Raw genomic sequence first — 12,761 nt, 5'->3', positions numbered from 1 at the left:
ATATTCTAAAATCACCTTATGTATTAGTTTACTTGTTCACTGTTTATTTCCTTCCTCCAGAGCGTAAGCTCTATGAGGGGAAGGACTTAGTCCATCTTATTCGCCTTTGTATTCCCAGTGCCTAGAACACTTCCTGGCACCTAACAGACAACTGCTTATTGAATTAAAGAAAAAGATAAGGCTTGACTTATTTATATTTATGTATTACCTAGCAAACAAATTTATACATGAAGGCAGAAGCTCCATATGCTAGAAATACTTTGGTACAAATTATCATGGAAATGACATCTCTGGAAAACAGTCCCTGCACTAATCACAGAACGCTGTAATGTCAATTCCTATACAGAACTGAACAGGAACATAACATTAGGCATATTCCTATGAAAGGCAATGTAGCTAGACTGCTTAAGAGCATGGGCTTTGGGGTCAGATGCTTGTGTTTGATTTGTAATTCCTTCTTCATAGAGAACGGAGGCTGACAGCCGTGTCTATTATCTTACAGGGCTGTTAGGTCACTGTCCAGCACATAGTGAACCCTCAATAAATGTTAGTTATCGCCTTCTTCTTCCATCACACCATCATGCACTAATCAACCGTTTTAGTCTCTGATCCCACGCTACTCCCTTCGCCCCATCCTATGCTTCACTCCAGATGCACTGAGCTTCACTCCCTGAAAAATGTTTCCTGCTTTCCTGGCTGCTATACTTTGGGGTTCATGCTATTTCTGTCTCTTCCCTCCTCTCCAGTTTCCATGTTGAAATCCTGCTCTAACTTTGAGGACGATCTAAATTGCCATCTCTGTATGAAAGCTGTCCTCATTACACCAAACCTGAGTGATTTCAGTAGCACTCTGTACCACTGTATATGAACTTTATTTGGGTCATGTATCTTATATTCCTGATCCCTGAAAGCAGGAAAAATGTCTTATTCAAAATTCTATTCCCTACAGCTTTTGTATAACATCTTGCATTACACTGTGCTCAGAATCTATTTGCAAGTTGAATGGATTGACACAACAGATACTCTACTTACATATCTGCTGCAGTGTGATTATTCTGGAGAGGAAGGTTGAGAGTACAAGCAGGTTCAAGGTGATCAGCCAGTCCTTCTCGGTCCTTTGCTTGTTTAATAAGATCAAATAAAGGTGAATCCTATATGAAACAAGATGACATTAAAACAACATTGGTAAGTATGATTCTCCAATGTATATATCAAAATCATACGGTTTGACATGGTGAGCATTATGAATTTAGTCAAAATTAACAATAGCAATTTTGAAGTCAGAATAAGATTCTTTTCTCCACCTTGAAAATAATGACTGCCAATTTTTGTATTACACATAAAATAAAGAACTAGGAATATGCATAACTTCAAATGCTTGTATTAGAAAAGAAATTAAAAGTTAGGGAAAGATACACAGAGAAAGTAGAAGGAAGAAAATAATAAAGACATAAACAGGATTTAATGAAACTGAAAACAAAGATAAAATACATGGTTTGATCAACTAAGCTAATAATTGGTTCTTTGAAATAACTAATAAAATTAAACAAAACTCCAGTCAGATTGACTGAGAAAAAGAGAAGAGACAGATAAATAGTATTAGGAACAAAACTGGGGCCACCATTATGAAGATTAGAAAGATAATAGGGGACTGTTGTGAAAAATTTTATGTCAATTCATAGGAAAACTTAGACCAAGTGGCAAATTCCTAAAAAATATAAATTAACCAAACTCAATAAGAAATAAATAAACCTCAACAGTCCTATAAACTATTAAAGAATTTGAATCAGTAATTAAAAGTCTCCCCACAAAGAAAACGTCAAGCACCGCTGGTTTTACCAGTGAATTCCACCAAACATTCAAGGAAGAGATAATTCCACTTTTGCTCCAACTCTTCGGAGAATAGAAGAAGTAAAAACATTCTCTATCTCATTTTATGAGGCTAGTACAACACTGATAATAAAAACTGTCAAGGACATTACAAAAAGGTAAATTATAGCCCATTCTTGCTCATGAACAGAGATATAAAAATTCGGAACCAGAAATATTAGCAACCCACAACAGCAGTGTTAAAAAGAATATGTCATTTACCAAGTTGAGTTTATCCAGGCTGCAAAATTAGTTCAACGTTAGAAAATCTATAATGCAATTCACCTCACTAATAAATCTAAGGTGAAAAATCTTGTCAAAATCAGTGCAGAAAAGTTCTCATTTAAAAACCCATTTGTCATTAAAAAAAAAAGAAAGAAAACTCTTAGTAAACCAGGAACAGAAGGGTACTCCAAATTTGATAAATGACATCTACAAATAAACAGAAAAACCACAGCAAACATTATATGTAGTGGTGAAATGTTAAGAGCATTTCCCTTAAAAAATCGGAGACAAGAGAAGCTTGTCCCATTATCATGCTTTCTATTCAGCATTATACATGAAGTTCCAATCTGCTCAATAAGTCAAAGAAAAAAGACTGGAAAGGAAGAAAGAACAAAAATACCGTTATTCACAAATGATTTATCTGTTGATAAAGAAAATTCAAAAGGATCTACAGTGAAATTATTAGAATAAGAGAGATTAGCAAGGTTTCTGTACTGTTATGAAATCAATATGAAAAATAATTATATTTCTATATACCAAGCAAACAGTTTAAAAGCATAATTTTTAAAATACCGTTTACAAAAAAGTAAGACCAGCAGTAAGAACCATTAAAAACCTTGATTCAAAAATTGTAACTTTCTGGAGGTGAGAGCTTGCAAGTACATAAAAATGGGGGCCATATATATTGTACTCTTTTAGTACTTGAACTAAAGGGCAAGAAAACAGACAGATGGCCAAGATGCTAGCTTTATTTCAAAAGGAAAAGCAGTGTATCCATAAATAAAAATACAAAACACTGTAGAATATAAGAAGATTTTGTAAAAATATGAAGATACTCTATTCAATAAAAAGTGAAAAATTAGCTAGCAATTTGAAAAAAATTATTACACTTTCATAATATATAGAAAATCACTTACTTACGTTAAAAAACAAAATTGAAAAAGTATGAGAGGTATATGAGAATACCTTTATAACTTTTTAAAAAATCTTTTTTCACCTTTATTGAAGTATAATTGACAAAAATCATATATATTTAAGGTGCACAACATGATGGCTTCATACATTGTGAAATGATCACCACAATCAAGCTAATTAGCATTCATTACCTCACAGTTACCTTTTTTTCTTTTCATCCCTTCACCTCCTTCTTTATAACTTTTCTTTCTTTCTCTTTCTTTCTATTTTTAAATTTTTTAATGTTATTTATTTTTTTATACAGCAGGTTCTTATTAGTCATCAATTTTCTACACATCAGTGTATACATGTCAATCCCAAACGCCCATTTCAGCACACCACCATCCCCACCACCCCCCGCGGCTTTCCCCCCTTGGTGTCCATACGTTTGTTCTCTACATCTGTGTCTCAACTTCTGCCCTGCAAACCGGTTCATCTGTACCATTTCTCTAGGTTCCACATACATGTGTTAATATATGATATTTGTTTTTCTCTTTCTGATTTACTTCGCTCTGTATGACAGTCTCTAGATCAATCCACGTCTCAACAAATGACTCAATTGTGTTCCTTTTTATGGCTGAGTAATATTCCACTGTATATATGTACCACTTCTTCTTTATCCATTCATCTGTCGATGGGCATTTAGGTTGCTTCCATGACCTGGCTATTGTAAACAGTGCTGCAGTGAACATTGGGGTGCATGTGTTTTTTTGAAAGATGGTTTTCTCTGGGTATATGCCCAGTAGTGGGATTGCTAGATCATATGGTAATTCTATTTTTAGTTTTTTAGGGAACCTCCATACTGTTCTCCATAGTAGCTGTATCAATTTACATTCCCACCAACAGTGCAAGAGGATTCCCCTTTCTCCACACCCTCTCCAGCATTTGTTGTTTGCAGATTTTCTGATGATGCCCATTCTAACTGGTGTGAGGTGATACCTCACTGTAGGTTTGATTTGCATTTCTCTAATAATTACTGATGTTGAGCAGCTTTTCATGTGCTTCTTGGCCATGTGTATGTCTCCTTTGGAGAAATGTCTATTTAGGTCTTCTGCCCATATTAGGATTGGGTTGTTTGTTTCTTTAATATTGAGCTACATGAGCTGTTTATATAATTTGGAGATTAATCAGTTGTCCGTTGATTCGTTTGCAAATAATTTCTCCCATTCTGAGAGTTGTCTTTTCGTCTTGTTTATGGTTTCCTTTGCTCTGCAAAAGCTTTGAAGTTTCATTAGGTCCCATTTGTTTATTTTTCTTTTTATTTCCATTACTCTAGGAGGTGGATCAAAAAAGATCTTGCTGTGATTTATGTCAAAGAGTGTTCTTCCTATGTTTTCCTCTAAGAGTTTTATAGTGTCCAGTCTTACATTTAGGTCTCGAATCCATTTTGAGTTTATTTTTGTGTATAGTGTGAGGGAGTGTTCTAATTTCATTCTTTTACATGTAGCTGTCCAGTTTTCCCAGCACCACTTACTGAAGAGACTGTCTTTTCTCCACTGTATATCCTTGCCTCCTTTGTCATAGATTAGTTGACCATAGGTGCATGAGTTTATCTCTGGGCTTTCTACCTTATTCCATTGATCTATGTTTCTGTTTTTATGCCAGTACCATATTGTCTTGATTATTGTAGCTTTGCAGTATAGTCTGAAGTCAGGGAGTCTGATTCCTCCAGCTCCGTTTTTTTCCCTCAAGACTGCTTTGGCTATTCGGGGTCTTTTGTGTCTCCATACAAATTTTAAGATTATTTGTTCTAGTTCCGTAAAAACTGCCATTGGTAATTTGATAGGGATTGCACTGAATCTGTAGATTGCTTTGGGTAGTATAGTCATTTTCACAATATTGATTCTTCCAATACAAGAACATGGTATATCTCTCCATCTGTTGGTATCATCTTTAATTTCTTTCATCAGTGTCTTATAGTTTTCTGCATACAGGTCTTTTGTCTCCCTAGATAGGTTTATTCCTAGGTATTTTATTCTTTTTGTTGCAGTGGTAAATGGGAGTGTTTCCTTAATTTCTCTTTCAGATTTTTCATCATTAGTGTATAGGAATGCAAGAGATTTCTGTGCATTAATTTGGTATCGTGCAACTTTACCAAATTCATTGATTAGTTCTACTAGTTTTCTGGTGGCGTCTTTAGGATTCTCTATGTATAGTATCATGTCATCTGCAAACAGTGACAGTTTTACTTCTTCTTTTCCAATTTGTATTCCTGTTATTTCTTTTTCTTCTCTGATTGCTGTGGCTAGGACTTCCAAAACTATGTTGAATAACAGTGGCGAGAGTGGACATCCTTGTCTTGTTCCTGATCTCAAAGGAAATGCTTTCAGTTTTCCAACATTGAGAATGATGTTTGCTGTGGGTTTGTTGTATATGGCCTTTATTATGTTGAGGTAGGTTCCCTCTACGCCCACTACCTGGAGAGTTTTTATCATAAAGGGTGTTGAATTTTGTCAAAAGCTTTTTCTGCATCTATTGAGATGATCATATGGTTTTTATTCTTCAATTTGTTAATATGGTGTATCACGTTGACTGATTTGCATATATTGAAGAATCCTTGCATCCCTGAGATAAATCCCACTTGATCACAGTGTATCATCCTTTTAATGTTTTGTTAGATTCTGTTTGCTAGTATTTTGTTGAGGATTTTTGCATCTATATTCATCAGTGATATTAGTCTGTAATTTTCTTTTTTTGTAGTATCTTTGTCTGGTTTTGGTATCAGGGTGACGGTGGCCTCACAGAATGAGTCTGGGAGTGTTCCTTCCTCTGAAATTTTATGGAAGAGTTTGAGAAGGATGGGTGTTAGCTCTTCTCTAAATGTTTGATAGAATTCACCTGTGAAGCCATCTGGCCCTGGACTTTTGTTTGTTGGAAGATTTTTAATCACAGTTTCAATTTCATTACTTGTGATTGGTCTGTTCATATTTTCTATTTCTTCCTGGTTCAGTCTTGGAAGGTTATACCTTTGTAATAATTTGTCCATTTCTTCCAGGTTGTCCATTTTATTGGCATAGAGTTGCTTGTAGTAGTCTCTAAGGATGCTTTGTATTTCTGCAGTGTCTGTTGTAACCTCTCCTTTTTCATTTCTAATTTTGTTGATTTGAGTCCTCTCCTTTTTCTTGATGAGTCTGGCTTATGGTTTATCAATTTTGTTTATCTTCTCAAAGAACTGGCTTTTAGTTTTATTGATCTTTGCCATTGTTTTCTTTGTTTCTGTTTCATGTATTTCTGCTCTGATCTTTTATGATTTCTTTCCTTCTGCTAACTTGGGGTTTTGTTTGTTCTTCTTTCTCTAGTTCCTTTAGGTGTAAGGTTAGATTGTTTGAGATTTTTCTTGTTTCTTGAGGTAGGCTTGTATAGTTATAAACTTCCCTCTTAGAACTGCTTTTGCTGCACCCCCTAGGTTTTTGATTGTCGTATTTTCATTGACATTTGTCTCTAGGTATTTTTTGATTTCCTCTTTGATTTCTTCAGTGATCTCTTGGTTATTTAGTAACGTATCGTTTAGCCTCCATGTGTTTGGGTTTCTTACGTTTTTTTCCCTGTAATTCTTTTCTAATCTCCTAGCGTTGTGGTCAGAAAAGATGCTTGATATGATTTCAATTTTCTTAAATTTACTGAGGCTTGATTTGTGACCCAAGATGTGATCTATCCTGGAGAATGTTCCGTGCGCACTTGAGAAGAAAGTGTAATCTGCTGTTTTTGGATGGAATGTCCTATAAATATCAGTTAAATCTATCTGGTCTATTGTGTCATTTAAAGCTTCTGTTTCCTTATTTATTTTCATTATGGATGATCTGTCCATTGGTGTAAGTGAGGTGTTAAAGTCCCCCAATATTATTGTGTTACTGTCGATTTCCTCTTTTATAGCTGTTAGCAGTTGCCTTATGTATTGAGGTGCTCCTATGTTGGGTGCATATATAATTGTTATATCTTCTCCTTGGATTGATCCCTTGATCATTATGTAGTGTCCTTCCTTGTCTCTTGTAACATTCTTTATTTTAAAGTCTATTTTATCTGATATGAGTATTGCTACTCCAGCTTTCTTCTGATTTCCATTTGCATGGAATACCTTTTTCCATCCCCTCACTTTCAGTCTGTATGTGTCCCTAGGTCTGAAGTGGGTCTCTTGTAGACAGCATATATATGGGTCTTGTTTTTGTATCCATCCAGCAAGCCTGTGTCTTTTGGTTGGAGCATTTAATCCATTCACGTTTAAAGTAATTATCAATATGTATGTTCCTATGACCATTTTCTTAGTTGTTTTAGGTTTGTTTTTGTAGGTCCTTTTCTTCTCTTGTGTTTCCCACTTAGAGAAGTTCCTTTAGCATTTGTTGTAGAGCTGGTTTGGTGGTGCTGAATTCTCTTAGCTTTTGCTTGTCTGTAAAGCTTTTGATTTCTCCATCGAACCTGAATGAGATCCTTGCCGGGTAGAGTAATCTTGGTTGTAGATTCTTCCCTTTTATCACTTTAAGTATATCATGCCACTCCCTTCTGGCTTGTAGAGTTTCTGCTGAGAAATCAGCTGTTAACCTTATGGGAGTTCCCTTGTACGTTATTTGTCGTTTTTCACTTGCTGCTTTCAATAATTTTTCTTTGTCTTTAATTTTTGCCAATTTGATTACTATGTGTCTCAGCGTGTTTCTCCTTGGGTTTATCCTGTATGGGACTCACTGTGCTTCCTGGACTTGGGTGGCTATTTCCTTTCCCATGTTAGGGACGTTTTCAACTATAATCTCTTCAAATATTTTCTCGGGTCCTTTCTCTCTCTCTTCTCCTTCTGGGATCCCTATAATGCAAATGTTGGTGAGTTTAGTGTTGTCCCAGAGATCTCTTAGGCTGTCTTCATTTTTTTTCATTCTTTTTTCTTTATTCTGTTCTGCAGCAGTGAATTCCACCATTCTGTGTTCCAGGTCACATATCCGTTCTTCTGCCTCAGTTATTCTGCTATTGATTCCTTCTAGTGTAGTTTTCATTTCAGTTATTGTATTTTTCATCTCTGTTTGTTTGTTCTTTAATTCTTCTAGGTCTTTGTTAAACATTTCTTGCATCTTCTCGATCTTTGCCTCCATTCTTTTTCCGAGGTCCTGGATCATCTTCACTATCATTATTCTGAATTCTTTTTCTGGAAGGTTGCCTATCTCCACTTCATTTAGTTGTTTTTCTGGGGTTTTACCTTGTTCCTTCATCTGGTACATAACCCTCTGCCTTTTCATCTTGTCTATCTTTCTGTGAATGTGGTTTTTATTCCACAGGCTGCAGGATTTTAGTTCTTCTTGCTTCTGCTGTCTGCCCTCTGGTGGATGAGGCTATCTAAGAGGCTTATGTAAGTTTCTATAACTTCTTGATAAGAAAGGACTTTTTATGTCCGACCATAACCCAGAAGTCATAAAGGAAGAGATGAACCAATCTGACTATACAGAACCTTAAAACTTCTGTATAACTAAAACCACAATAAACTAAGTTAAAGAAAGCCTTTAAAAAATAAACAATACTGATTTATTCTACAACCTCCATAATGTACTAATTCCTGTTGTCAAGGCATTCTTTCCTGTATTCATTAGGGGCACTCTGAAGTGCAAGCTAAGTAATGGCTTTCTTCTGAGTAAAATAATGCTAACAATTAACAGCAGCTAATGCATGTATGTCATACTCAATGTTTTACATTTTCTAGTCATTGACAAACTGAATATCTTTACATATGGGATAAATGGAACAAATTCACATATATTCAGCAGGAGTGGCCTAATCCCACTCTCTTCTCAAACAAAGACATTTCAGGAGAACTTGAGACTCACAAAGATATGCAAGTAAACCTGAGCCTTTAATAGGATTTAGGTATGCTACTAATCAGGTATTTTACTTTCTCTTCAGATATGGTTTAACCCATAGATGGTTTACCTGGTTGTGCTTTAAATTAGCACAATAGGATTATACCAAATTGAATGCCTCTTCCAAGGATGAAGGTGGCATTTTGTTCACCAACAGTCTTCATGTTTCACTCAAGTATAACTTTTATTACTCTATCTCCCCCAACCCAATTGGTCACAGAGATATATAGATACAGGTTTATGATAATGACTATGCCATGATAATAATAATGAGAAGCATGGTGCAGTGGATAGAAACACAGACTCTGGAGCCACACCACAAGGGTTCAAGTCCTGACCACTTACTGGCCGCATGACCCTGGAGAAAGTTGCTTAACCTCGTTATGATTCACTTTTCTCAACTGTAAAGTAGAGATGCTAATGACAATAATGCCTAGTTATCCATGCATCTATCCACCCATTATTCGTCATATGTCTATTCTGTAACAGGAGCTTTACTAGGAAGTAGGAACATAAAGGTAAACAACCCTCCAGTTGCCAGCTACTGATAGGGTCACTTCAGAAGCATCTGTCCTCTTCTACCTTATTCAAAATGTTCATTTGAAATGAACTATAATCGTCCTCTATCACCAAAAAATTCCCACTCCTCCTCAGTTTTTCCCATATAATTAACACTTCTTATATACAGTTGCCCAAAGCAAAAAAGAATCATGTTTATTATTCTTTCTCTCACTGTCCAATCCATGCAAGTCATATTGGCTCAAACTTCAAAATACATCCCAAGTCTAACTTCTTCTCCAGATGGGACTTTTAGATAGTTCTTAAAATAAAAGCCCAGTGCCGGCAACTTCCCTAGTGACACAGTGGTTAAGAATCCGCCTGCCAATGCAGGGGACACAGGTTCCATCCCTGGTCTGGGAAGATCCCACATGCCATGGAGCAACTAAGCCTGTGAGCCACAACTACTGAAGCCCACACGCCTAGAGCCCGTGCTCCACAACAAGAGAAGCCACCGCAATGAGAAGCATGCGCACCACAACAAAGAGTAGCCCCCGCTCACCACAACTAGAGAAAGCCCATGTGCAGCAACAAAGACCCAACGCAGCAAAAAAAAACAAAAGACAAAAACAAAACCCAGTGCCAAGCATATAGTGGACACTCAATAAATATTTCTAGAATGTTATATGACATAACCATACCACAGGTTTAATTAAACACAGCAAAGCACAAAGAAGAAAGTGGATGATAGGATTTGCTTTCTAACTGACACTAAATATCAACTGTGGCATCTGGCCTCCAAGATAACCCCTATAACTCCTGCCACTGGGTATTTACACCCTTATACACTGTCCTAGAGTTAGTCTCTGTGGTCAATGGCATATAGCAGAAGTGACAGCATGTCAGTTCTGAGATTAGCTTATAAAAAACCTGCAGTTTCCATCTTAGGCACACGGTCCTGCTTGCTCTCTCTCTCTCTCTCTCTCTCTCTCTCTCAGATCTCTTCTTGCTCTAGGCGAAAGCAGCTGCCTTGGAGTAAGCAACCCTACGGAGAGGTCTATGTGGCAAACAAATGAAGCCTCTGGCCAACGACCAGTGAAGGAATGAGGGCTGCCAACAACCGTGTGAGTGAACTTGGTAGCGGATTCTTGAATTCCAGGAAAGATTTAAGCTGACTGCAGTCTTTGTTGACAACTTGAGGAACTTTCCTGAGAGAAATGGAGCCAAAACCACACAGCTAAACCATTCCCAGATTCCCAACCTTCAGAAATTATGTGTGAAGTAAAACATTAGTTGTTTTACTAAACTGTTAAGGTTTGGGGTAATTTCTTACACAGCAATAGATAACTAATACAGAATCTGATTTTTTTTTAATCTAAAGAAAGTATTTAATAGAATATTTGACTTCTGAAAATTTATGCATTCATATCTATAGAACTGTTCGCATTCAGGACTCAGACAGAAGTTTACTCTTGGTCTCAGACAAGCTGTCTTATGTCATTACTTATCTACTTAAATTAACTCTCAGCATAATCACTCTCTGGACATTCCACTCTATTTTGCCACTTAATCATGTGAAGGAAACCAGACTCTCTCTGTCAGCAAGTAATATGGATAGAAAAAGCTATAAGTCTACTCTACATGATCTTTCATATTAACATACATCTAGAGCAAAAATGTGAACTTCTCCAGAGAGTAAAGGACTTAAAGGCTATCAGGTCAAGGTGTTCCTAAAAGAGATTCTGATTATCCATGTCTGTACGTACAAGTTCTCCAAGTGCCAAGTACGTACAAGTTCTCCAGTGCCAGTAGAAAAATTAACAATAGGGGAAGTGGAAGACAGGAATTGATATTGTTTTCTGGGTATTTTAAGAAATATTATTGGCATTACATTACAGGAAATGTTTTTGTACTATCCTAAGCCAAATCATTATAAGACCATTCTACCTTGCAAAAGGAAACTAGAATACAAAACATAAAATTTTGGGCAGGCCTTGACTTTTCTGACAGTTCTTTCCCATTCAACTTCACTACTTCTTTAATATTGATATTTCTCAGGATCCTTTTGCCAATATATATGCTGGCTGAGCCACTATCATGGCTTTAGTTATATTTCTACTTATTCCTAAAACTATTCTTTCTAATTCCAGATCCAGTATTTCCAACTAGATACCTTGGATCTCTACACGTATATGCGGCAAACATCTCAAATATTAACATGTTCAAACATTAACATGAACTTATTACCCTCATCACCAATCAGCTATGACTCCTTCAATATCCTCTTTGGTTAACTGTTATCAATCACCTAACCACCCACAGTACAAATCTTAGAATTACCCTCAGTTCCATCCAGGCACCTAACCTTTTGATTCATGCTTTTACTTTTAACATATTTATGCCTTTATATTTAAAACTTGTTTCTTGGGCTTCCCTGGTGGCGCAGTGGTTGAGAGTCCGCCTGCCGATGCAGGGGACACGGGTTCATGCCCCGGTCTGGGAAGATCCCACATGCCGCGGAGCGGTTGGGCCCGTGAGCCATGGCCGTTGAGCCTGGCGTCCGGAGCCTGTGCTCCGCAATGGGAGAGGCCACAACAGTGAGAGGCCCACGTATAGCAAAAAAAAAAAAAAAAAAAAAAAAAAAAAAAAAAAAAAAAAAAACTTGTTTCTTGTAGATAGCATAGCGTTGGGTCTTGCTTTTTTATCCACTCAGACAATCTCTGCCTTTTAATTGGGGTTTAGGCTATTTACCTTTAATGTAGTTATTGACATGGTTACTTTAAATCCTACATCTATTTGTTCCATCTGTTCTTTTTTTTTTTTTGCGGTACGTGGGTCTCTCACTGTTGTGGCCTCTGCCGTTGTGGAGCACAGGCTCCGGACACGCAGGCTCAGCGGCCATGGCTCACGGGCCCAGCCGCTCTGCGGCATGTGGGATCCTCCCGGACTGGGGCACGAACCCGCGTCCCCTGCATCGGCAGGCGGACTCTCAACCACTGCGCCACCCGGGAAGGCCCCCATCTGTTCTTTATTCCCTTTTGATGAAGGTGCAAAAGTAAATCAATGGAAAAAGAATGAACCTTGACCTAAATCTCAAACCTTGTACAAAAATAAATTGGAAATGGATCATGGACTTAAATATTAAATGTGAAGCTATAAAACTTTTAAAACATAGGGGAAAATCTTGGGGATCTAGAGTCCTTAGACTTGACACCAAAAGCATGATCCATAAAATAAAAAACTGATAAACAGGAGTTCATCAAAATTTAAAACATTTGCCATGAGAAAGACATGTGAAAAGGATGAAAAAAGAAGCTAGAGACTAGGAGAAATTATTTACAAGCCACATACCCAACAAAAGACTAGTATCTAGAATATATA

General features: G+C 36.9%; 1 protein-coding gene across 4 annotated transcripts in view; it reads right to left on the bottom strand.

The window, feature by feature from the left end:
* Positions 1-12,761, bottom strand: part of RB1 (RB transcriptional corepressor 1) — a gene marked incomplete at its 3' end in the record, with an annotated part of 134,842 nt that overhangs the window by 20,377 nt on the left and 101,704 nt on the right. For all 4 annotated transcript variants that reach the window (XM_079721828.1, XM_079721829.1, XM_079721831.1 and 1 more), the window contains exon 18: positions 1,033-1,151. In XM_079721828.1, the coding sequence (XP_079577954.1) occupies positions 1,033-1,151 (119 nt within the window). The remainder of the gene's footprint in view (positions 1-1,032; positions 1,152-12,761) is intronic.

This window comes from Hyperoodon ampullatus (genome assembly GCF_949752795.1).
Source record: "Hyperoodon ampullatus genome assembly, chromosome: 16".
Lineage (NCBI taxonomy): Eukaryota > Metazoa > Chordata > Mammalia > Artiodactyla > Ziphiidae > Hyperoodon > Hyperoodon ampullatus.
Note: the sequence above shows the minus strand (reverse complement) of the source record. Positions and strands in the feature narration are given on the sequence as shown.